The sequence below is a fragment of the Tasmannia lanceolata genome, unplaced genomic scaffold (genome assembly GCF_043159265.1).
Source record: "Tasmannia lanceolata isolate RefF3 unplaced genomic scaffold, GAP_Taslan_0.1 ptg000008l, whole genome shotgun sequence".
NCBI lineage: Eukaryota > Viridiplantae > Streptophyta > Magnoliopsida > Canellales > Winteraceae > Tasmannia > Tasmannia lanceolata.
The window spans coordinates 66921460-66948432 of record NW_027518685.1 but is presented as its reverse complement, the minus strand read 5'-3'; the positions used below and the strand labels follow the sequence as shown (position 1 = coordinate 66948432).

Below are 26973 nucleotides of genomic sequence, written 5' to 3'. Positions count from 1 at the left end.
ATGACACCCCCTCCTTATTCCCCTACTCTCCGAGCCTATGCTGTGCAACCAAAAACTTTCAACGACTATTCTTCGAGGTAATTCCAAGCAAATCCAATGCTTGTCTCCTCCATGTTAGCTACTTATTCCAGTACTCTCCAAGTCCATGCCAAGCAACCAAACAGACCCTCATAGAAAATAGTTCAACTAATTAGCATTTTTGAATTATTTAAAGAAATAGATAAAGTTGCATGTATGTTAGAAATGTATTTTACTTGTCCATCCAGCAAACAATTCAAGATTGTCCGTGTGGGATCTGAAAACCAAGACAATCAAGATAATCTCTCTATGGCACATGCTACACACTTTACATGACAATCTCAATCACTCTTGGAAAACACTTCAAAACGGGATCTTGTGCCAAAAATAAATAAGGGATGAGAATAACCAAAGGATTTGGATATTTTTACCCTTTTTCTTTTGGATTTGTGCGGATACACGCTCTCTTTTTGTCTCTTGAGCACGTGTAACGATAGAGGATCTTGTGCTTTTTTCAGCACAGATCCCGTCTTGATAGGAACCCCCATCACTTTTTATATTGCCTCTCAGCATACGTGAGGGGTGACAGTCTCAATAACTAGCATTTGGTGTATCCCATATTTTTTAAGGGTAGTGATATTTTCACACCCCCTTCTAGTGTTTAAAAAAGTAGTCCTAAATACACTAGAAGGAGTGGCCAAGGACAAAAAGGGGGTGAAAATATAATTTCCCAAAATAATTGTGTAAAGAAACTATGAAGATTACACGTGTTATAAATTAGACTAATATTAAATCTCACCTCGGTCAATCTAGAGGGTCATATTGTCATAGGCCCACCTTGGCATGTAACCATCCAAAAGCACGTAGAGCAAATGACCGTAACCATCTGATTAAGACCGTACAAATGGTTGTCAAAAAAGAAAAAGAAGCAAAGTGTACTTTTGGATAGGCAATTTCGCGGAAAGCCATTTCACGGCTAGCTCTTGCATGTGAGAAACTCTAATTACTGCAAATTTCAAAAGTTGGTTGAAACTCTGGCAAAACTCTAGCAAAAATATCCATATGCCATAATTTGAGGCCTATATATTGCACTCAAATCAATACAAGTAGATATAAAAGAAAATTCCATGTACAAGAGAATTCAATGTATAAGAGCATTTCTTCATCCTTCCAGGATAGAAAGTGCCTGCGTTCTTCTAGAATAGAGTTAAATAACACTCGATCTTTAGAAATGTTTCCCCATTTTTGGAATGTGAATTGTAGAAAAAAAAAATCTTAGGAGTAGTCACTACAACAATAAGCTCATATTTAGTTATATCTCTAAGTATATTTGCCGTGTTTTCATAGTAAATTTCCATTATTACATTAGGAATTTGAGTTTCCTTAAATTTCAATTCCTTGGGCAAGATCCATATACTAGTTTAGATATTTTTTCGCTTACATTGTTCCTCATCCTTCGAATTCCAGAGTTGGATATTGAGGCTAAGCTCTAGATCTTGGGAATTTAGGTTTGAATCATGTTTATAAGGGCATGACAGACTCCTAAGAGAAAGGACAGACTCCTATTCTTTATAAGGGTAGGACAGACTCCTAAAGTCTGTCAAGGTAGGATAGACTCTCCTAAACTTTGCAAGGGTAGGACAGACTCCTAAAGTCTGCAAGGGTAGGACAGGCTCCTAAACTTTGCAAGGGTATGACAGAACATATTAACAGCTTGAATGAAATAAAAAAACTCAATGCTTTAATAGTCATCAAATACCCTGGAACTCGCCTATATATCACAAAGGAATATGACCCAATATGTCTACCATGAACTTTTAGTTAGTTTTATTTCAACCTTACTTCAAGGGTTGATGAACTAATAAGACACAAAACTGTATAACCTATTGAATTAAGAATATCATTTACTCATCACATATCATGAAAATGCTACCCTTTTTTTTTTTAGGAAGAAATGCGTGCATTGAATACTTTCATATCAAAGTAACTCATGTAAAAAACAAGGGAACCTAAAGTAATCATGAAAATTCTCAACTAATCAACATTTATCTTATATCAATAGAATGTGTGAAAGATTATGAAATAAAGGATGTTGTATTACAATATTCAACTGAAACTAGGAAAATTACCATAGAAATAAAGAGAGCTTATCATTTTCAGATATCCATCTCGGTAATTTTTATTTGAAACATCACACAAACAACAATACATTCCAGTAACTTAATTCAAACAAAATCATAAGTTCAAACCTTTGTCTTCTAGTATATTCTGGAAGAACTTAATAAGAAAAATTATAAGTCAAAATACCGGCTTCTATCACATTTATGAAATAATAAAAAAAATGTTGTTTGTTTAATCTTTAACTAGTTGCAGACCCGTGTGATGCACGGAGCGAGGAGCAAAATATGCTTTAAAACTATTTTAAAAAACAAAATGCATTCTTAAAAAGATCCATGAGGATAAATGTTGACAAACCTATAAAAATAAAAGAAAGAAAAACTAAATGTACAAACAATTTAGTAATTAAAAAACAAAAGAAAGAGAAGATAGAATTATCAATTCCTTAGTTATGAGGTAACACTACCAATAAAAGAATGAAATTGATACCAAACCCTCGTTTGATAGAAGTAAAACTGATCATTAGTTGTAATCTATTGGTAAAGAAGTATATTCCAATAAAACTGAGAAAATGAACAATAACTTCGTAATTACCTCCACTGGGTGCACATGCAGGCCAAATCGCTGATATAGAAATTAAGCTTATCATTGTCGGGGCGATTTCAAAGGCAATATAAAGAGACAAAGCCATTTCAACTGCAATTACAAAAACCTGGAAATAGACAGTCGAAAGTGCCAATCTAAACAGCACAGCATAGCTCATTACCCAATCTAAACCACACATGAAAATAACCTAATAACCATCATGTTGTGCAACACATGGGTTGGTAGGCAAAATACCAACCTATTTTCACAGGCAAAAAGCATGGGTACAAGGAAATAATGCTACTGTGGAAAAAATGATGCAAAATGTGATTTCTAAAATTGCATATACACACTCTTGTTTTAATATGCAAATAGGGCAGTAAGGCCTTTTTGAAAGTCAATAAATATATTATTTCTAATGACTTCCTAACAGGCGTTAACCTTGCCCATTTGGAGATAAGGATCGATTTTGGTGACATCCAAAGAGGCCCATAATCTCCTATTCATGTGGAAGCTGCCCCAAATTCGTAGAGCTTGAGGGAGCTGTGGCATGATAATGTATTAGCCTTCACCCTAAACTCAACCCGTTTACAATAAGCTTAAACCAAATTTTACCCCCACAAATAGTAGCAATTAAATAATCTCAATTTCCCAGCAAATAAAGTTTTGCTATATCTATTCAAATAAAATATGAACCACTGGTGAGATTATGAACCATTGATTTGTATAGCCAAGGTTCCCCAACCCAATTGGTGAGATTATGTACCATTCAACATATTAAAGAGAGAATTACACTCCCCGTTATCATGGAACAAAGTTTAGAAAAAACAAATAATACAACTCACTTGCTAAGCATGCTTCTTAATACAACTCACTTACAACTCACTTTTTTCCGCGCCTGCTGAAATAAAAAAATTTTATTGATGAGAACAATGAAAAACATAACTCACATTAGAGAGAGACAGAGAGGGGCTTCAAATAATACTGCTCACCTGGTAAGAAATGAAGAGCAAATAAAATAGCTATGTTCCTAAGAAAAGCAAAAAATAAAATTTGATCCAAAATCCAAGCAAATGAAGAATAGATTGGGGGTAATATTGTACTAACCTCTCAAATGACAAGGCATATCAATGAACGGGGAAAGATGTCCTGTAGCAAGAGATGTTCGTGCATGGAAGGAGTTAAAGGCTCTAACACCCAGTCATGTAAACATCACATCATGACAAAAAAATGGTGCAAAGATAGAAGTAGTCCTGAAAATAAGAGGCTTAACTACATACATTGTGATGATGATTTTAAATAGGATGATAAAAATATCATAACGAAATATCAAAAATAGGATTTTAACCCTAACGAAATATCAGGAAAAAAAACTGAAAGGAAATAGCTGAAGCAAAAATCTCCGAAAATTAAAAACCCTAATGAAATTTCTGGAGAGAACCAAATAAATCTCAAAAAAACTGGAAAAATTAGTTGAAGCCCCAAAAAAACCCAAAGCCCAAACAAAATAAAGGGAAAAAAAGTTAGCTATTCTTCTTGCTGGATCAGCAAACATTGGAGAGAGAGAGAGAGAGAGAGAGAGAGAGAGAAACAAAACAGGCTTTTCCCGAAAGAAATGAATGAATCAATGGGAAGGATTTCTTGCTTTTTATTCTTACCTATCTTTAGCGTTTAAAAGGCATTAAAGGAGCAATGGTTTCCGTCTTGACCGAAATCCAAAGCAATGCTAACGAAATAAACGGATTAGATCAATCAAAGGTGTGACTCTCATGACCACCAACTTCCCTGCGATGATGCCTGCATGCCTCAAAGCCCCAACTTGCCTCCATAGTAGTTTTATATTATGTGTGGGCCAATGGACCCGCGTTCCATTTCTTTTTTTGCATAATTTGTCCAAGAAAAAAATTATTTTTAATAGCATTGATCAACATATGAGCATCAGTTGAATGACTTGGATAGCCAAAAAATGGACCCCACCTTACAACAAAAATATGTTGTTTTAGCTAAAACCGAATAGACAATTTTCACTGGTTCGAGAAAAAAAAAGGTAAAAGACAGCTTCAAAGTCCTAGAAGGGCGTATGTGGTACGTAGAATAACATAACAAAAATATTTAGGTATGTCCTCCTACTTATGTGGAAGGAGGGAAATATTTAGGGATGTCCTCCTACACTGTGATGATAGTTGCATACCAAGTGACAAAAAAGGCTTCCATACATATCACATAAGGGGCATGTAGAGCAAAGGGGAATATGCTAAAAAAATATGGAGATGCTAACCAATCAAGCCTTGTTTTAAGGATCCTACTAAAAGAAGCTAAAACTTTGATATTTAGAGGCCTTAATCTGACAAATGAGATCTCAGTTAGGCATAAGACTTGGACAATATGGGTTGACTTATATGGTCAACTTGATCAACGGTCTTGATTACACCTGACCATATGTGGAACTTAATGTTGACCCTGGCTTCATCCTAACCATGACCACTCAAAGTAATAACATAATTAGTCCTGTAAACATGTGGAGATGATATAACTATAAGATTTGGCCCAGCCATTGTATTGGTTGTCTCTGTGTTGTGACTTGTGAGATCCAAAGATCTTAAAAGAGAGGGTGGGAATATCATTTCCCATTTTCTTTATTAAATCTATAGTTTACTTTTCTTAAAGCGGGTAGTATTATGTCAGAAAAATAACAAAATCCTGTCTAAAAATACTTCACACATCATCATTTTTGGGTGAGGAAATGCTACTGCCCCGTACCTGTTGAGATGGCGCTAGATGTGAATGTCAGATTATTCTCTGATAAATCCAGATTTTCCAGGGAGGAGAGGTTGCCTAGACATGATGGAAGACTTTGATCGTGAAGATTGTTATCTCTGAGACCTAGATCCGTGAGTCTCTTCAAGCCACATAAACCTACTAGAAAAATGATCAAAAACCCAAAACCCATTTCATTTATTACTAAACAATAAATTGCTCTCTGTGGGACATGATCCCGCGAGAGGGGCGTGGGGCGCGAGCCGCCGCGCGCTCTCCTTTGGTCTCTCGTTCCCACGCGATTGGCGTGTGCATTTTAATATTGATTTGAATTCGTCTTTCCTGTAGACTTGGGATCACTAAGGCAATCCGAATTCCACACGAAAGAGACTGACAGAGTCGCCACCTAGATGTGGGATCTAGGACCCATAATTAACCAGAAATCTAGACTCGCTACCTGGTTACGAGAATGGAAGGTATGGGGAGTTATCCACCACATGCACCATTCTTGTCCGATAATCGGTCTTCGATTCCAAAAGCTAACTCTTTTAAATTTATTTTAAATGGCTCATTCAACTCTATGTTAATGTGCGAACTAAGTGACATGCATCCTAGAATCTAATTTCAATGTGAATCCTAGATGTGTATCTTGATTTATTAATTTGTCTGGATTCATTCTACGTGAAAGTTCTCCTAGAATTCTAATTTCATGGAAAACCCTAACTGATTTGATTAAGTATTTACAAGAAAATTAATATACAAAATACCACAATTTGTTGTGGTGCCGACTCGCGGGTGGTATGCCGTCAGACATCCAAGCTGCCTACGTACCCAAGCCTCACTGGGATCAGAGTCGACGTAGTTCGGTGCACTTAAGCTAAGCTACTTATGCCTAACTCGACTAAGACACCGATCTAGACGGGATTGACTGTTTCAACAGTTTTAAGAGGAATTATTTAATTCAAGTTGAGGATTTTATTATCTTAGGATTTCATCTAAGATGCTATATGATTCTTATCTGAATGCAAGTTGTCCCTTAGACTAATGCAGGTTTGCCTACATCCTAGTTTACTAGGCTTGTCCTAGGGAAGGATTGGGTGACTAGTGTAACTAGACCTATGGTACGGTTGCTATTCATAGCAAGCGTCCGTGATGAGGCTGAACTCCTAACTCTAGGACTTCCTAAAACCTAGGACACGGCACGACACCAGTGTTCCTAAATTGAGCTCTAATGGTTCTTAGATTGGAAACCATAATCCAATGGTTCCGAAAGACACAAGATAAATCGATTTAACTTCTCGAGGTTAATGAGTTTCAGATTTCAAAGATTTTCAGTTTCTAGACATTTAAGGATTACCAATGGTTCTAGGGTTCACCAATTTCGGCCTTGAATGGCATCCAAAGGAGGGAATCGTGCGCTCTTTCCTTGTGCAATTTAATACTTAGGTTATAGCATCTTATTGCCTGGCAGAATCTCAGGATTTCCGTGGACACTAACCTCGGAGCCAACAACATGCTATAACTTAAATATTCAAATTGTCAAAGATCAAGTTGCAATTGGGATACGATTATGGATGCACGGGCCATTTTTCCAGGAAAATCTAAAGATCCTAAAATTTCTGTTTCAATGGATTAAGGAGTGAACATGTGACAGAATTTTAAAGTTCTTTAGGAATTTTTATATGATTTTCAATTAATTTCGAATTTTCCATGGATTTTATCAATTTTAAGCATATGAGCGGTTTTACAAGTGAAATTGTTGCAAATAAATTCGAAATGATTTGAAATTTCTACAGCAGCAAGATGAAAATGTATGTAGCTTACAGGATGAGTTTTGCATATTTTTACATTAAATTCACATTTAATCTTGATTAAACCATTAAATGTCCAGATTGCACAATTAACACATAAACTAGTAGAAATATAACTCTAAATTCTATGAAATTTCTACAGAAATACTATATGAATCAAAATAGCATGCAGTGAGATTTTCATGAATTTTAGAAATTATTTACTACCAATTTCGGATTTTACAATTTCCAGACCAGATTATAGATTAACACTACATCCCATATTAAAACAGATCCAAATCACACGAAAAGTTTACAGTAACAAGTAATATGGAAGATACGACTACTGTAAAAATTTTATGAATTTTAATGATGATCTGATGTTAGTAAAAATTCTCCTAAAATCTGATAAGTTTCAAAGAAAATATTAAATAATATACCAAATAAACTCCAAAAATCTTTACAAATTCATGGTAAAATGAATCAGTAACATATTATTTTCCCACGAAATTTCATTAATTTTAGAATCTGTTTGGTATATAATTTAATTTTTCTTCGTCAAAAGATGTTTTTTGAAGAGTTTTCCATTTTTAAAACACAATTTGCGGAAAAAATCAGAAAAATTCGGAAAAATACAGAAATATTTTGAGAACAATGCACCTACCTGTGGTGAAGATCTCCGCCCAATCCAAAAAAATATAAAAAATCCTGCCGCCGCCGATCCGCTCCGCCGTCTTTCGCTTTCTCTGGAGTGTTTAGAGGGAGTGATTGAGGGAGTGAAGAGATAATGGAAGAAGAATATTAGGGAGAGGGATGGAAGAATATATTGAGGAAAGGGATTGGAGGGAGTGATTAGAAGAGATAATGGAAGAGAAAGAGATAATGGAAGATAAATTTCTTTTTTTTTTTCCTTTTCTTCTTATGGATGGGAAGGGAGATATATATAGGGAGAGAAAGAGAGAGAGAGAGATATGTTGGTGGAGAGCTCATCATGTTGTCCCTCTTAGTGGAGAATCCATCATTATTGTTCTTAGTGGAGGGCCCATCATGTTTCTTAGTGGAGAGTCCATCATTATTGCTCTTAGTGGAGGGCCCATCATGTTTCTTAGTTGAGAATCCATCATTATTGTTCTTAGTGGAGGGCCCATCATGTTTCTTAGTGGAGAGTCCATCATTATTGCTCTTAGTGGAGGGCCCATCATGTTTCTTAGTGGAGAGTCCATCATTATTGCTCTTAGTGGAGGGCCCATCATGTTGTCTTAGTGGAGAGCTACCATCATTGCTCTTCATAAGAGGCCTCACAAGAGGCCCCACTGAGGCCCCACAACGCGGGCCCCACAATGTGGGCCCTCGGTTGATTCGATTTTAAACAAATGTTCAATGCGGGCCCACCAAACGAGTCCAAATTTAATCAAAATGCATCATGCGGCCCCACCAAATGGGTCCAACTTTCTCGATCCAAATTTAATCGAAGCACCCAATGCGGGCCCACCAAACGGGTCCCAATTCTCTCTGGTTTAGATTTTTCTGAATAATCCTTCTCAACATTTAGCGGGAAAATACGAAACACGACGGAAACGACCAAAAATATTTAGAAATGTAACAAACGGATGCGGGAAAGAAAGACATTGGAAAACCGACGGAAAACAAACCCTAATTTCTTTATCGATTAAGGTAGAGCAAAATGGGGTGTCTACAGATGCCCCTCTTTGGTAGAGATGACGTAGTCATCGAATACCAAAGTCAAAATGACAGAGCCATTTTGCGTAGCTTTAATCGACAAAAGACTCTACACAAAACGGAACTTAGACGCAAACATTTACTACCTAATGCAAGGCCCTAAATGAAATCCTAGAATTAGAACATAATAAGAAATCCTGATGCGGTGCCGTTTACAAACGAGCAACGAGAGAATGAGATACCACTTTCGAATGGATTCCGAACAGAAAGAACAAAGATCGTTCTCAAGCGGTTTTTTTTTTTTTTTTTAAAAAAAAAAGAAAATGAGACATCTTTCACAAGCGGGCTCAAGGAGGATAAGAGACCATTCACAAATGGACTCAGACAATGAGGTACCATTCACAAACGGCCTTAAGGAGGATATGAGACCATTCACAAATGGACTCAGAAAATGAGGTACCGTTCACAAACGGGCTTAAGAAGAAGATGAGACCATTCACAAATGGACTCAGAAAATGAGGTACCGTTCACAAACGGGCTTAAGGAGAGGACGAGACCATTCACAAATGGACTCAGAAAATGAGGTACTGTTCACAAACGGGCTCAAGGAGAAGATGAGACCATTCACAAATGGACTCGAGAAACGAGGCACCGTTCACAAACGTGCTCAAGGAGAACATGAGACCATTCACAAATAGACTCAGAAAATGAGGTACTGTTCACAAACGGGCTTAAGGAGAAGACGAGACCATTCACAAATGGACTCGAGAAACGAGGCACCGTTCACAAACGGGCTCAAGGAGAATAAGAGACCATTCACAAATGGACTCAGAAAATGAGGTACCGTTCACAAACGGGCTCAAGGAGAAGACGAGACCATTCACAAATGGACTCGAGAAATGAGGCACCGTTCACAAACGGGCTCAAGGAGAATAAAAGACCATTCACAAATGGACTCAGAAAATGATGGAAAATGATGTACCGTTCACAAACGGGCTCAAGGAGAAGATGAGACCATTCACAAATGGACTCGAGAAATGGGGCACCGTTCACAAACGGGTTTAAGGAGAAGACGAGACCATTCACAAATGGACTCGAGAAACGAGGCACCGTTCACAAACGGGCTCAAGGAGAATAAGAGACCATTCACAAATGGACTCAGAAAATGAGGTACCGTTCACAAACGGGCTCAAGGAGAAGACGAGACCATTCACAAATGGACTCGAGAAACGAGGCACCGTTCACAAACGGGCTTAAGGAGAAGACGAGACCATTCACAAATGGACTCGAGAAACGAGGCACCGTTCACAAACGGGCTCAAGGAGAACATGAGACCATTCATAAATGGACTCGAGAAATGAGGCACCGTTCACAAACGGGCTCAAAGAAACAAGATAGCTTCAACAACGAAGAATTTAGAGATTTTTCATAAACTTGAATTTGACGTAGGATTGGATTTGATGAATTTTTGATTTTTCAGAAATAAGGCACCGTCCACAAACGGGCTCAAGGAGGACATGAGATCATTCACAAATGGACTCAGAAAAATGAGACACCGTTCACAAACGGGTTCAAGGAGAAGACGGGACCATTCACAAATGGACTCGAGAAACGAGGCACCGTTCACAAACGGGCTCAAAGAAACAAGATAGCTTTGATTGATGAATTCAACAATGAAGAATTTAGAGTTTTTTCATGAACTTGAATTTGACATAGGATTGGATTTGATGAATTTTTGATTTTTCAGAAATAAGGCACCGTCCACAAACGGGCTCAAGGAGGACATGAGACCATAAATGGACTCAGAAAAATGAGACACCGTTCACAAACGGGTTCAAGGAGAAGATGAGACCATTTAGAAATGGACTCGAGAAAAGAGGCACCGTTCACAAACAGGCTCAAAGAAACAAGATAGCTTTGATTGATGAATTCAACAACGAAGAATTTAGAGATTTTTCATGAACTTGAATTTGACATAGGATTGGATTTGATGAATTTTTGATTTTTTGAACTTAATGAAATCGGGGATGTTACAGATCGTGCTTGACAAAGATATCGGAAACTAGGACTTTGACGAATGATGAAACGGCAAACCGTGACGAATGATGAAACGGCAAACCAAAGAACCATTATTAACAAGAATGGATTAGAAACACTTTTATGAAACTTCAACAAGATTTTTCTCAAAGAGACTGCTGGTCTTGTCTTTGGGGATTTGGATGACTGAAACCTTGAACAAGACACTTGAAATTGGTAATCTAGAACAACGGCTCTCTTGGATATAATCATGGAAAAGTGGGACTTGCCTCTTGATAGGTGTTTAGATAAACATTTCTTGACCAAGATAGTATTTAACTAACTGGAAGGAAATTCTGAATTTTAACGGTTCATCTTTCTGAGAAATTGGCTCGACCATCATTGCATCTGAGGCTCTTCCAAGCTTAAGATGCCTTCCTGGAGTATGATCTTTTTACGGAAGCTGGGCTTTCTGATGTTTCTACTTCTGAATTCTTCTGGGTTGATCATCTTTGAAATGAAGCTGTTTGACTGGATTCTCAAGCTCTTTCAGGTACAATCGCAGGGAGCTGACGAAGCCGGGCCTCCTTCACCGAGACAGTTGCATCATTTGGACATATGGATGACGATTGACTCTTTTTAAATAGAAAACTTAGATAAAAGGCACTACTCAAAGGATTGAGGAGCTCTAAAGGAGTGAACATAGAATAACAACGATTGATTAACTACACTGACAGACACAGTAATGCTTCTGACTTAGTTAACGTTTTATTTGGTAAGTCTATCCTTTCAAGGAATATTTTTTTCAATTGGTAAACACTGGACTTTTTCCTTAAAACAGTAATGCCTCAATGATTTAATTACAACTCCTAGGATTGCTTAGCTCCAATGCCCCCAGTTTTGAGGATGTCACTTGAATTTGTTTGAACTTCAATTGATCTTCAGTCCTGATACCGGCTGTAACCTTCTTATAAATTTGCTTGAACTTCAGTTGATCTTCAGTCTTGATACTGGCTGTAGCCTTCTTATAATGATTCTCTTACCGTGACCAAGTCACCTCTTCAGGGTTTTTAACTTGGCGGACCGTGGTAGCCTTAACTTTTGCCTGAACCGTCTTTCTAGGTTTTCGATTCAGCAGGCTATCCCCTTAGCTTTTGCCTAAGCCGCCCTTTCGGGTTTTCAACTTAACAGGAGAATGATCTTAAATTTTGCCTAAACCGCCCTTTCAGGTTTTCAGTCTAGCAGATCTTCAAACTCCATTTTTTTTTATTCATCATCATTTTTTTTTTTTTGTTTCGGGACCTAGATCATTAGTTCTGAACACCGGAAGGACTTTATAGGTAGGATAGGGCTTTTCAAAGAATGGCTTAAGGTTCAACAAAGATTTCGACCGAACCTGTGAATAGGTTGCCTACATATCCCAAGGTAGGAATCAGGTCGTGTATAGTTCAGGGCGAATGCCCCTAGTTTGAAGATAAATTGTTCGAAAGTTTATTGATTTTTCTTTTTTGTTCTTCTTTCTGGAATAATTGACTTCTCTTCTTTAGGAACTTGTCCCCTTTTTTTTCTGAAAGGATTGAATTTCTTTTTTTTTTTTGGATTGATTGAATTGCTTTTCTTTTTTGAATTGACCGAACTCAGTTTAACCGAGCTGCCTACGTACCCCAGTGTAGGGATCAGGTCTCGCGTAGTTCGGGGCGAATGCCCCTAGTTTGATGGGTTTTCAAGAAAATTTTATTTAGGCTCGAAGGGTTTGCAAACCGGTATTCTTTTGACATTGGGTTCTGATTTTGGGATTTATTCGGCCAAAGGAGGCCTTCCGATGTTCAGATTGGGAATCGATCTAGGTTACTAGAGTCCCTCTGGTACTGATTATTATTATTTTATTTTTTTTTTTCACGGAGCTTGACGGCATTTCCAGGTAAGATAATGGATCTTCTTCTTTCAAGATTCTAATGCGTGCTTTAGACTTTCATAGAGCGAAACTTGTTCTTTGACATCCTCCATCTATGGATTCGTACTCTTGATATCTGATGATCACTTTTCAATGCTTGCTCTTGAACTTCTTATCTTGAATTTGTTGGCTTTATGTTATGAATTTGAGAACCAAGGTCATTGATTGGAAATATGAAAGTTGTTTCCACTCTATGCCCCTTGTACAGCATATATCTTCTCACTTTCTTCATTTTCTTTGAGCTTTCCATCCATGTCTTGCCCCTGGTATCGGTTGTAGCTTTTCTAGACAATCTTCTTATTCTTGAAATAATTTTATCAATTCTTCACACTCTTCAGAGGGTAATGTATTTTCAATCAGCATCCACTGAATCAAAGTTTCAGTGCCAGTGTTTACCACTTCAATTTCATCTTTTAGAAGCTGAGATTGGCGCTCCTCCTCTTGTTCAAGTAATCGTTGTGACTCAAGTGGAGTTTCGTCAATTTTGTCCTCATTTGATGAGGGAGTCTTATTTTAAGATCAGAAGCACACTTAAGAAATAGACACAAGTGAACTCTTGGAACTGAAATTTTATTTAAAGAAAAAGATACTACATCTCACAACCTATCCTGAACATGTTCATGATTCACAACTCTAAAAGAAAAGCAAAAGATAACTTGCCTGGACTAGGCATTAACCTTGAACTGTAGAACCGGACTCAACAATTGTACTGACCATGATGGCTGACTCAAAATAAAATAATAAACGACTAAAACTTTAACTGCCGCAACTGTCTAGCTTCGGAGGCTCGGCGAAAGCTGGCTCATAAATGGTACTTTCAACTTCTGATTCTTTTCATTGCAACCGGACCTGTGCCCCTTTGAACCTTCAGTTATTTAAGCATTGCGAACGGCTGGCGGCAGTACTGCATGATTTGATAATGGGTTATTGGTAGCAATGGGACTTGGCTCAAACACAAGGCTTTTATTGTCGAGCAACCTCTGGATTCTGAATTTTAGGGCAATGCAATTATCAGTGAGATGGCCAGAATTTCTATGGTATTCGCAGTGTTGATCTGTTCGCCAATTTGCTGGTAAAGGATTAGGAAGAGCCCTAATGTCGGGCAGGATTATGCGACCTGAGGCTAGACACTCCTTGAGTATCACAGATGGTGGAAGAGGGAGAGGGGTAAATTCTGTCTGGGCCTGTGGCCGAGGTGCGACAGCAGGTTGGGTATAATCCATCACCATGGGGTTCTGAGGTTTTGAAGGCTGAGGCTTGGAGCGGGAAAGGTTATTAATTTCAGCTGATGGAGGCTTCCTGAATTCTTTGGTATTCGGGTTACTTCGGTTGAACACACCTTGAGCCATAGCCTCCTCTATTTGGGTGCCTGCCACGATAAAGTGTTTGAAGTCCGGATAATACTGCAACGACATGTGATACTGGAGCTGGGGGGAAATATTTTTCATGATTATTTGGACCTGCTCTTCCTCAGAAGGGCGCTCCATCATCTGAGCTGCTATTCTCCTCCATCTTTTCACAAAGGTCAGAAAGGATTCCCTCAAGTCTTGCTTTGTCCTTTCCAAATCATTTCTGGTGATTTCTGTCCCGTCATCATATTTGAATTGCCTGATGAACTGCTCGCCGATATCCTTCCATGTCCTGTAACGAGTCTTGTCCAATACCATGAACCACCTCCTGGCAACCTTGGTCAGGGAAACCGGGAACAATTGAGCCATTTGCTCAGAAGATAAGCCTTGAGGTTGACACATGATGGTGAACATTTGCAAATGTGTGATTGGACAACCCACACCATCATATTTATCAAAGTCCGGCATTTGAAAATTGGCTGGGAGACGGATTTCTGGGAACAGTGTGAGGTCACTTGGATTGAAACCACCCTGGTCCTGAAACTGAATGTCCTGAACCTTCCTGGTAAGACTTTCTAATTTCTCCATAACTACTTTATCAACCATGGACTGAGAAGGCCTGCTGCGATCTTCGCTGTACTGCTCTTTTTCAAAATCTTCTTCAGTTTTGTCAGGGATAGGAATGAACACTGACTGGGCAGGTGCGGCTGAAGTAACTGTATGGTGCATGGACCCTTTATCTTTGGACAACGATGGCCCCAACTTTTCAGAAAGCTGGGCCTTGATAACTTGGTTCTCTTCTTTGAGTTCTTGAAGCTGCCGGAGAATCAAGGTGAGAGTATCGGTAATAGCAGCGGGTGGAAGACTACTGTTCTGGTTTTCTGCCATTGGGGAGGATGAGGATGGGAAAGAAGGAGATGCTGGGGTCCTCAGAGAAGGTGGCGGGGAGACAGATTTCCTCTGCAATCGAGAAGAGATCCGAACCCAAGGAATAGTAGGGTTAGCTATGGTGTTTAGTGCCCTGTCATGGAAATAATGAACACGAGGTATATGAGCTTGGCATTCATGGAGTGTTTCTTCTCAATGACTGAAAAATATTACACATTTAAGCAAGTAATTGGGACAATAGAATGAATCCAAATGATGAGGGGAATGCCCTTAGTTCAAGGATTATGAGAGTAAACTCTGAAGGATTTAGCAGAAATATTCTTGAAAAAGGTAGCCCCTAGAGGAGGAAGAGATCAAGGGTACAGGCAAGATTGGATCATCAAGATTGCACGATCAAATGATTGAGACACAATTTCCGCCAATGAAGACACAATCGAATCCCACAAGAGACGAATGATAGACACATGATCAAAATGTGAGATTGCATAGGATTACTTTCAACGGGTAGATCAAGAATAACTAATCCTATGAGATCTTTGGAAATGATGGGATTTATATCCTAACCCCAAAGGAAAAGTTTTTAGTCTTCGCACATTTTAACAGTGTTACCTGAAGGCATCAACCCTAATCCTAATCTAGCGGAGTGGAGAGAGGATCTCGACTCATGACTTTGTTTGTGTACCTAGGACCGATCGTAGCCATTGGAAGATGGACTACGGCCTAATCTAGACACAAATGGGTAAGATATCCTAAACTAGGCTCACACATGTGGTGCACATGTGTTCGTATACTGCATGCATGTGTGGGTTAATCTAGGGGTAAGGCCAAGAGTCCCCTTAGCGCGAATCCATGTTCGATATACTGTACCAGTGTCCGGCGTATCAGTACGTGAACAAGAGATCCGTTTACGCACCATAAAGGTACTAGGCTAAGGGTGGAATGCTTCTCTAGCACAGAGGCACCAGGTGATGAAATCCCAGTCAACCATGCTAGATAACACTCCGGGTTCCTAAAATAGGACGTGTGTGCATGTGAAATGCAAGGGTTTAGATGCAAGTGATGTAAGTGTGTGCAATAAGTTCGCGCAATCTATGATGCCTTCAGGTTTTGTTAAATTAAGTTCGAGTAAAATATGATGAGAAAATAAAACGAGACAAACTAATCTAACAAGTATAGAGTTTTTATGAGCCAGTTAAATTAAATTCAAATGAATTATCTTTTGAAATTTTAATGAAGTTAGGTGGTCCCCAGCAGAGTCGCCAGACTGTGGGACATGATCCCGCGAGAGGGGCGTGGGGCGCGAGCCGCCGCGCGCTCTCCTTTGGTCTCTCGTTCCCACGCGATTGGCGTGTGCATTTTAATATTGATTTGAATTCGTCTTTCCTGTGGACTTGGGATCACTAAGGCAATCCGAATTCCACACGAAAGAGACTGACAGAGTCGCCACCTAGATGTGGGATCTAGGACCCATAATTAACCAGAAATCTAGACTCGCTACCTGGTTACGAGAATGGAAGGTATGGGGAGTTATCCACCACATGCACCATTCTTGTCCGATAATCGGTCTTCGATTCCAAAAGCTAACTCTTTTAAATTTATTTTAAATGGCTCATTCAACTCTATGTTAATGTGCGAACTAAGTGACATGCATCCTAGAATCTAATTTCAATGTGAATCCTAGATGTGTATCTTGATTTATTAATTTGTCTGGATTCATTCTACGTGAAAGTTCTCCTAGAATTCTAATTTCATGGAAAACCCTAACTGATTTGATTAAGTATTTACAAGAAAATTAATATACAAAATACCACAATTTGTTGTGGTGCCGACTCGCGGGTGGTATGCCGTCAGACATCCAAGCTGCCTACGTACCCAAGCCTCACTGGGATCAGAGTCGACGTAGTTCGGTGCACTTAAGCTAAGCTACTTATGCCTAACTCGACTAAGACACCGATCTAGACGGGATTGACTGTTTCAACAGTTTTAAGAGGAATTATTTAATTCAAGTTGAGGATTTTATTATCTTAGGATTTCATCTAAGATGCTATATGATTCTTATCTGAATGCAAGTTGTCCCTTAGACTAATGCAGGTTTGCCTACATCCTAGTTTACTAGGCTTGTCCTAGGGAAGGATTGGGTGACTAGTGTAACTAGACCTATGGTACGGTTGCTATTCATAGCAAGCGTCCGTGATGAGGCTGAACTCCTAACTCTAGGACTTCCTAAAACCTAGGACACGGCACGACACCAGTGTTCCTAAATTGAGCTCTAATGGTTCTTAGATTGGAAACCATAATCCAATGGTTCCGAAAGACACAAGATAAATCGATTTAACTTCTCGAGGTTAATGAGTTTCAGATTTCAAAGATTTTCAGTTTCTAGACATTTAAGGATTACCAATGGTTCTAGGGTTCACCAATTTCGGCCTTGAATGGCATCCAAAGGAGGGAATCGTGCGCTCTTTCCTTGTGCAATTTAATACTTAGGTTATAGCATCTTATTGCCTGGCAGAATCTCAGGATTTCCGTGGACACTAACCTCGGAGCCAACAACATGCTATAACTTAAATATTCAAATTGTCAAAGATCAAGTTGCAATTGGGATACGATTATGGATGCACGGGCCATTTTTCCAGGAAAATCTAAAGATCCTAAAATTTCTGTTTCAATGGATTAAGGAGTGAACATGTGACAGAATTTTAAAGTTCTTTAGGAATTTTTATATGATTTTCAATTAATTTCGAATTTTCCATGGATTTTATCAATTTTAAGCATATGAGCGGTTTTACAAGTGAAATTGTTGCAAATAAATTCGAAATGATTTGAAATTTCTACAGCAGCAAGATGAAAATGTATGTAGCTTACAGGATGAGTTTTGCATATTTTTACATTAAATTCACATTTAATCTTGATTAAACCATTAAATGTCCAGATTGCACAATTAACACATAAACTAGTAGAAATATAACTCTAAATTCTATGAAATTTCTACAGAAATACTATATGAATCAAAATAGCATGCAGTGAGATTTTCATGAATTTTAGAAATTATTTACTACCAATTTCGGATTTTACAATTTCCAGACCAGATTATAGATTAACACTACATCCCATATTAAAACAGATCCAAATCACACGAAATGTTTACAGTAACAAGTAATATGGAAGATAAGACTACTGTAAAAATTTTATGAATTTTAATGATGATCTGATGTTAGTAACAATTCTCCTAAAATCTGATAAGTTTCAAAGAAAATATTAAATAATATACCAAATAAACTCCAAAAATCTTTACAAATTCATGGTAAAATGAATCAGTAACATATTATTTTCCCACGAAATTTCATTAATTTTAGAATCTGTTTGGTATATAATTTAATTTTTCTTCGTCAAAAGATGTTTTTTGAAGAGTTTTCCATTTTTAAAACACAATTTGCGGAAAAAATCAGAAAAATTCGGAAAAATACAGAAATATTTTGAGAACAATGCACCTACCTGTGGTGAAGATCTCCGCCCAATCCAAAAAAATATAAAAAATCCTGCCGCCGCCGATCCGCTCCGCCGTCTTTCGCTTTCTCTGGAGTGTTTAGAGGGAGTGATTGAGGGAGTGAAGAGATAATGGAAGAAGAATATTAGGGAGAGGGATGGAAGAATATATTGAGGAAAGGGATTGGAGGGAGTGATTAGAAGAGATAATGGAAGAGAAAGAGATAATGGAAGATAAATTTCTTTTTTTTTTTCCTTTTCTTCTTATGGATGGGAAGGGAGATATATATAGGGAGAGAAAGAGAGAGAGAGAGATATGTTGGTGGAGAGCTCATCATGTTGTCCCTCTTAGTGGAGAATCCATCATTATTGTTCTTAGTGGAGGGCCCATCATGTTTCTTAGTGGAGAGTCCATCATTATTGCTCTTAGTGGAGGGCCCATCATGTTTCTTAGTGGAGAGTCCATCATTATTGCTCTTAGTGGAGGGCCCATCATGTTGTCTTAGTGGAGAGCTACCATCATTGCTCTTCATAAGAGGCCTCACAAGAGGCCCCACTGAGGCCCCACAACGCGGGCCCCACAATGTGGGCCCTCGGTTGATTCGATTTTAAACAAATGTTCAATGCGGGCCCACCAAACGAGTCCAAATTTAATCAAAATGCATCATGCGGCCCCACCAAATGGGTCCAACTTTCTCGATCCAAATTTAATCGAAGCACCCAATGCGGGCCCACCAAACGGGTCCCAATTCTCTCTGGTTTAGATTTTTCTGAATAATCCTTCTCAACATTTAGCGGGAAAATACGAAACACGACGGAAACGACCAAAAATATTTAGAAATGTAACAAACGGATGCGGGAAAGAAAGACATTGGAAAACCGACGGAAAACAAACCCTAATTTCTTTATCGATTAAGGTAGAGCAAAATGGGGTGTCTACACTCTCATACTTTTTTGTCTTCATCATTTTCTTGTAGGTTTATGCAGCTTGAAGAGACTCAAGCAACTAGATCTCAGGGTTAACCAACTCGATGATCAAAGTCTTCCATCATGTCTAGGAAACCTTTCGTCCCTGGAAGATTTAGATTTATCAGATAATAATCTTAGAAATCCACTTGGCATCTCAACAGGTATGGAGTGGCAATAGTAGTTTTTCTCTTCACTTTCACTTATCTCATAATTTCAATGATAAGATGATGCATATAATACACTTTTGGTAGTCCATAGGGTATCTGGGGATCTTCAGAAGCTGCACCCTTTTTCAATTTTCGAAAGGCAAACTGATCACGGCATATAATGACTGTCATAGGCCTATGAAAAATATAATAATAAAAAGTTAACATGTTTTCTCTTTTTGGAGAAACCATAAAAACGAGGATTGATTGATCAATAGGCTAGTATCATGTCTCTTGGGGAAAGTAACAAATTTTCCTTCCTTCAATTTTTAAAATAACACAAATACACGTAGATTAATTGTCTATTCGGTTTTAGCAAAAACAACATATTTTTGTTGCAAGGTGAGGTCCATTGTTTGGTTATCCAAGCCATTCAACTCATGCTCATATGCTGGTGGATCAATGCCATACAAAAAAGTTTTGTTTTTCTTGGATAAATTAGGCAAAAAAAAAAGGGAATAAAAGGGAAAGAAAGGGAAAGTGGGTCCATTGGTGTGGCGATCAGAGGAGAATCTAAGATATAGGTCAAAATCCATTAGGCCAGAGAAAGATCTTGGGTTCGATGGAGATCCAAGAACAAGATGAACCCCAAGGAATCCGAGATCAATCGCGGAGATCCTCTCAAACGACATTATTCCAAATCAACAGAACTTAAATCTTACTTGGATCACGATTTCCGGACTCCAAGATGGCCTTTCCACTTTCTCCCACACCAACACGCTACTTTAGGGCTGTTGCACGATTAGATTAGATTAGATTAGATTAAACTCTAGAAAAACCACCCAAAAGTTGCATTTATTGGTGTTTAATAGGAAGCCCTAACCCAGGTTTTGCAAACAGACAAAAACACCCACTTTGTTAAAGAGGAGGACGAATTTGGTTAGGGTACTTTCGGGCTTTCGGTTAGGATAAGACTAGGCTCAACTTCTAATCCCATTAAAAAGGGCGGTGATAAATTCGTCCATTGGAGCCGGCATTCGCCCCCTTTATCGCCTCTCTAATGCAAGCTAAAGCTTTTATGTGGCCCATTTCCTCGTCCCCAATAGAAGCTAAAGCTTTGTTAGTTGTAGGCCTTAAATCTGACATATGTGATCTCTGATTGGACTATATGGGTTGCCTCATGATAGTCCATTAAATCAACGGTCTTAATTACACCCTTGACCATTTAGAAGACAGCCATGAGGAACTACGCATATGGCCCTTTTGGATTGCAGGAATTTTCTTAAAAAGTTTGGAAAAGAAATTTTTTATAAAATTTCTTCCTTTTCCATTGACTGATTACAAAGTTTTATTTATTAGGACTTTCTTTTTATAATGGTACCCCTCTAAATAAACCGTAACCATATGATTCCCCTCTAAATTGTGAAATAAAAAAAAAATCAAAGAAAATATTTTCTGCGAGAAATGTTTTTCTGCAATCCAAACAGGGCTGAAACAAATCTCATAAGTTTTTCTGCAATCCAAACAGGAAACAAATATCATAGGATGAATACTAGGCCAAGATCAGATACATTGCACATATGCATAAGGGTGTGCGTAACCAAGGCCCTTGATATGGCAAACTATCATGAGGCAACGCATATGGCCCTGGCACCACACCCAACGGCCATCCCATCAGTAAGGGCACATTTGGATACCTAGAAGATTTTGATTTGGATTTCTCACATTTGCAGCCCTTTTGTGTTGTGATTTGGATCCGGATCAAATCCTTGGATTTCCAAATCAGCTACTGACAGTGAAAAAAATTAGATTTCCAAATATGTTGTGGTAATAAGTAATTGGAAATCCACAAATCTGTCTCCCTCAACATGAGCTGCCGGATCTATTCATTTTGTATTCAAAACTCAATTCCAAATCCAAATACACAATATCAACTATCCAAACGGGCCCTAAGATTATGTCTTGTTCATTTTTCTTGTAGGTTTATGTGGCTTGAAGAGACTCACGCAACTAGATCTCAGCTATAACAATCTTCACGATCAAAGTCTTGCATCATGTCTAGGCAACCTCTCCTCCCTTCAAAACCTGTATTTATCAGGGAATAATCTGACATTCACATTTGGCGACATCTCAACAGGTACGGGGCTATTAGCATTCACTCGCCCAAAATGATGATGTGTGGAGTATTTCTTGACAGGATTTTATTATTTTTCTTGACAGGATTTTATCATTTAAGAAAAGTAAACTATACATTTAATAAAGAAAATAGCATCTGATCAAGATTGGGAAAATGATAAAGAGGCCATTTTTGTGGCTGTCAGCTAAATCAACAGAATTGATCAACTTCCACATGGCACCAGTGGGCCCAGAAAGTGATCAATAGGAAAAAAAAAATCTAAGGGTGATTTTTTTAGCATTTTTCATATAAGTAATATAAAACTTTTCTGTGATATAGTATAACTAAGGCAGACTGGCAGACCATATTTGGATAATGGCATTACTCACTTTGTTTTGCACCTTTTATGAGTGGATGTTTATACCATCTTGAATATTGTAGTGTCATTATCAAAATACGGTAGTGCAGATATCAGTCCCCCTAAAATAATCTTCCAACCTTGTGACAATAGAATTTGGCACTACTCTGTTTTCATAATTGCAGAATCTCAGCTTGTCTTTTCTTCCTTAATTGCTTTGAGTGCTTTTGGGGAACTATAATAACCTTTGACAGCTATTTAAATGATAAAAGACAAGATGAGTTAGTGCAATTATCAAAACATGGGAGTGCCAACATTAGTAGCCTAGAATATACACTAATACAATACCTATGATGGAAGTTCAATTTTTGCACCCATAGATCAGAAAAGAATATATAACAATAATGCAGGGAAATAAACCACACTAAAAAGGGGAAAGAAGAAAAAAGAAAAAAATGAAAGATTTTAGTTGGGCTTTTGTTGATGTATATTACACAAACACTACCCAAATCATGCACCAATCTTACTCCAAGGCTTGATGACAACAACGACAATGATAACCACGATTATGAGGAGTATAATAGCAAAGCACGTCCATTTCCGTTTGTTCCTTTGCAATTTCTTAGCCTTTTGGAGAGCAACCGTCCCAGATGAAACATGATCCACCGCGCTCGAAACCTAAGTTAAAAGCGTACTTAGCAAAACGTGATTCGGCACCACAAAAAGGATGGGGATGGGAAAAATTCGAGTTTAATACAATATTGGTTCAAAAAATGTAGTAAAAAATGAAAACACAAAAAAATGAGTTAAAATTTTTGTCATTTACAAAAATATAGTGGGGGTAATAAAGTTGGAAAGTTGGGCAAAAAATGTATTTAATACCATCTTAAACGTGCTTAAAACATTTTCCACGGAAAATGGGGGTTTTTACTATAAAAGTTTTAAATAGAGTACTAACTCCATGCCAATAAAAAGAGATTTTTTTCAAAAGAAAAGAAAAACTCTCCTTAAAGAGTGTTTTGTTCACTACGGTTAAAAGATACTGTGTATATGTAATGTAACAACAACCACCCGATAACAGCAACTTTGAGATGATTTTTTAGCATTTTTTTAGCATTTTTAGTTTTATATTCCATTGAGAGCAATTTATTGTTTAGTAATAAATGAAATGGGTTTTGGGTGTTTATGTCTTGATCATTTTTCTTGTAGGTTTATGTGGCTTGAAGAGACTCACCTATCTATATCTCAGAGATAACAATCTTCACGATCAAAGTCTTAAACTCCATTATCTAAAATCCATTTTAGCAAAAATCCTAGACATGGATTAATAAAAAATCTAAGTGGAATGTCGGCTACCCTATTGACACTGCTATGTTCTGGGTAAAAAAAGACCGGGCTTTGGACACTTCAAATTTCTGAAGTATGGACTTACATCATTTCCTTTAACAAATAATCTCTATAGTCTTGTCTTTCAGGGAAAATATACATTCATGTAAAGAGAACGAAATATATAGATCATGGCAGCAAATACCCAAATAATGAGCATTACATTCCATAAAATAAAGAAATAATGATTTCCTTTTATGAGTACTTAATGTGGTGCACTCTTTATGATAAGACTAACTAATATCCATTCCATTCCAACTTTATTTTGTGCTCGTGGTTAATCTTCCTTTGACTATATCCAAATGTATACACTTTACATATGATACGAATCACCAAATGTAGTTTCAACATTAAATTTAAAAGTGTCTTGTAATCGCGATCAAACACTAAGGTCCTGTTTTTTTTTAGATTTTGAGAATGGATTGTGAGTTCAAAACTGATTACTGGACTAAAAATTAAAAGTAATTTTGAGTCCAATAATCAGTTTGGGACTCACAAAGGATTCTTAAAATCCAAAACAATTTTGAGTCCAATAATCAGTTTTTGTTAAACTTGCGGCATCATCACAGGGAAGTTGGTGGTCATGAGAGTCCCACCTTTGATTGATCTAATCCGTTTATGTCGTCAGCATTGCTTTAGTTCTCAAAAAGCCCAAGTGTCACTCCAAACGGACACTCCTAACATCTCATAATGTCTCTATCCAAAAGAAAACAAGGCCTGAGAATCACTTTTTTAGCTTTTTTCTTTTAAGTAATATAGAAATCTGATTTTTTTCCTTTGCATTGAAAGGAATTTGTTTTTTGGTAATAAATTAAATGTGCTCATATGTTTTTGTCTTCATCATTTTCTTGTAGGTTTATGCAGCTTGAAGAGACTCAAGAATCTATTTCTAGAAAATAACCAACTTGATGATCGAAGTCTTCCATCATGTCTAGGAAACCTTTCGTCCCTGGAAGATTTATCTTTATCAGATACTAATCTTAGAAACCCAATTGGCATGTCAACAGGTAAGGAGTGGCAATAATATTTTTCTCATCCGAAATGATGATGGTTGAAGTAGTTTTTCTCTTCACTTTCACTTATCTCATAATTTCAATGATAAGATGAAGCATAAAATACGCTTTTGGTATAGTCCTTACGGTATCTTGGGATCTTCAGCAGCTGCATCCATTTTCAATTTTCGAAAGGCAAACTGATCACGGCATATAATGACTGTCATAGGCCTATGAAAAATATAATAATAAAAAGTTAACCTGTTTTTTCTTTTTGGAGAAACCATAAAAACGAGGATTGATTGATCAATAGGCTAGTATCATGTCTCTTGGGGAAAGTAACAAATTTTCCTTCCTTCAATTTTTAAAATAACACAAATACACATTAGATTAATTGTCTATTCGGTTTTACCAAAAACAACATATTTTTGGGTTAGGCCAAAACCGAAAGATCTTGGGTTCGATGGAGATCCAAGAACAAGGTGAACCGCAAGGAATCCGAGATCAATCACGGAGACCTCTCAAATGCAATTATATGTCCAAATCAACAGAACTTAAATCTTAAGGTTTTTAAAGATTTTTTGATGGGATCTTAGCTTGGATCACGATTTCTGGCCTCCAAGAATGGTCTCTCCACTTTCCCCCACACGAACACGCTCCTTTAGGGCACACGAACACGCTCTTTTAGGGCTGTTGCACGATTAGACTAGGTTAAACTTTGAAAAAACAACCCAAAAGTTGTATTTTTAGGTGTTTAATATGAAGCCCTAACCCAGGTTTTGCAAATAGACAAAAACACCCTCTTAAAGCTTTAGCTTCTATTAGAGAGGAGTTAAAGGGGGCGAATGCCGAGTCCAAGGGGCGAATTTATCACCGCCCTTTCTAATGGGATCAGAACCTTATGGGCTAACCAAGGCCCTTGATCTGGCAAACCATCATGACGCAACGCATATGGCCCTAGCACCACACCTAACTGCCATCCCATCAGTAAGATTAATTATTGAATACAAATATGAAAGCTTTAGCGGCTTTTGGTGTGAGACCTCCTAAATCAAGGCTCAGGATCATCTCATCAAGATTGGGAAAATGATAAAGAGCCACTTTTGTCTAGGCAACTAGACAAAAGTGATCAATAGGAAAAAAAATCTAACGGTGATTTTTTAAGCAGTTTTCATATAAGTAAATATAAAACTTTGATCATTTTTATGTCTTGATCATTTTTCTTGTAGGTTTATGTGGCTTGAAGAGACTCACGGGTCTATATCTCAGCAATAACAATCTTGACGATCAAAGTCTTCCATCATGTCTAGGCAACCTCTCCTCCCTGGTAGAACTGGATTTATCACACAATAATCTGACATTCACATCTGGCGCCATCTCAACAGGTACGGGGCAGTAGCATTTCCTCACCCAAAATGATGATGTGTGAAGTATTTTTTGACAGGATTTTGTTATTTTTCTGACATAATACTACCCGCTTTAAGAAAAGTAAACTATAGATTTAATAAAGAAAATGGGAAATGATATTCCCACCCCCTCTTTTAAGATCTTTGGATCTCACAAGTCACAACACAGAGACAACCAATACAATGGCTGGGCGATATCTTATAGGTATATCATCTCCACATGTTTACAGGACTAATTATGTTATTACTTTGAGTGGTCATGGTTAGGATGAAGCCTAGGGTCAACATTAAGTTTCACATATGGTCAGAGGTGTAATCAAGACCGTTGATCAAGTTGACCATCATAAGTCAATCCAAACTGTCCAAGTCTTATGCCTAACTGAGATCCCATTTGTCAGATTAAGGCCTCTAAATATATATCAAAGCTTTAGCTTCTTTTAGTATATTCTTTCACGATTTTCTCAAACATAGCGGAATGTTTTATCATTTTCCTAAGAAGAGGGATATTTTTGTCTTAAAAAATAATTATGACTGTAACGTTACACACATGACAAAGCATGATAACCTCCCTACATATTATTGTTATGTTATTCTACGTACTACACTGGCCTTTTTATGAAGATAAGCAAAAAAATGAAAAAGGGAAGAAATAGCGAATGGGACCCCACGTTGGAGATTTGATGTATGAGGGCGTCATCCAGAGGAAGTTGGTGGTCTTCAGGGTCCCACCTTTGATTGATCTTATCCTTACATCTTATAGGAAAATGGAAAAAACTAAAAATGACTATTATTTCCCAAAATATTATTTTGATTGAGAATATTATTTCCCAAAATATGACTATTTACATTTACACTAATAAATTGGAAAAAAAAGAAATTTTTTTTTATTAGAAACTTGTTTTTTAGCGAAGAATTTTATCTTGCCTCATAATCATACAATGGGGCTTCCTCGTTATCAT

General features: G+C 37.6%; 1 protein-coding gene across 1 annotated transcript; it reads left to right on the top strand.

The window, feature by feature from the left end:
- Positions 1-26007, top strand: LOC143883232 (uncharacterized). Its single transcript, XM_077386581.1, has 4 exons — positions 1-77; positions 19629-19771; positions 24471-24623; positions 25838-26007. Exons 1-4 carry the CDS (start codon positions 1-3, stop codon positions 26005-26007), a joined length of 543 nt encoding a protein of 180 aa, XP_077242696.1.
- Positions 26008-26973: the final 966 nt, after the last annotated feature.

Excerpts from the sequence above, each read along its gene's own strand:
- LOC143883232 (XM_077386581.1), top strand. The coding sequence starts at position 1 with ATGACACCCCCTCCTTATTCCCCTACTCTCCGAGCCTATGCTGTGCAA. Across the intron at positions 78-19,628 it reads TTCAACGACTATTCTTCGAG|CTTGAAGAGACTCAAGCAAC; the intron begins GTAATTCCAAGC and ends AGGTTTATGCAG. Across the intron at positions 19,772-24,470 it reads TCCACTTGGCATCTCAACAG|GTTTATGCAGCTTGAAGAGA; the intron begins GTATGGAGTGGC and ends ATTTTCTTGTAG.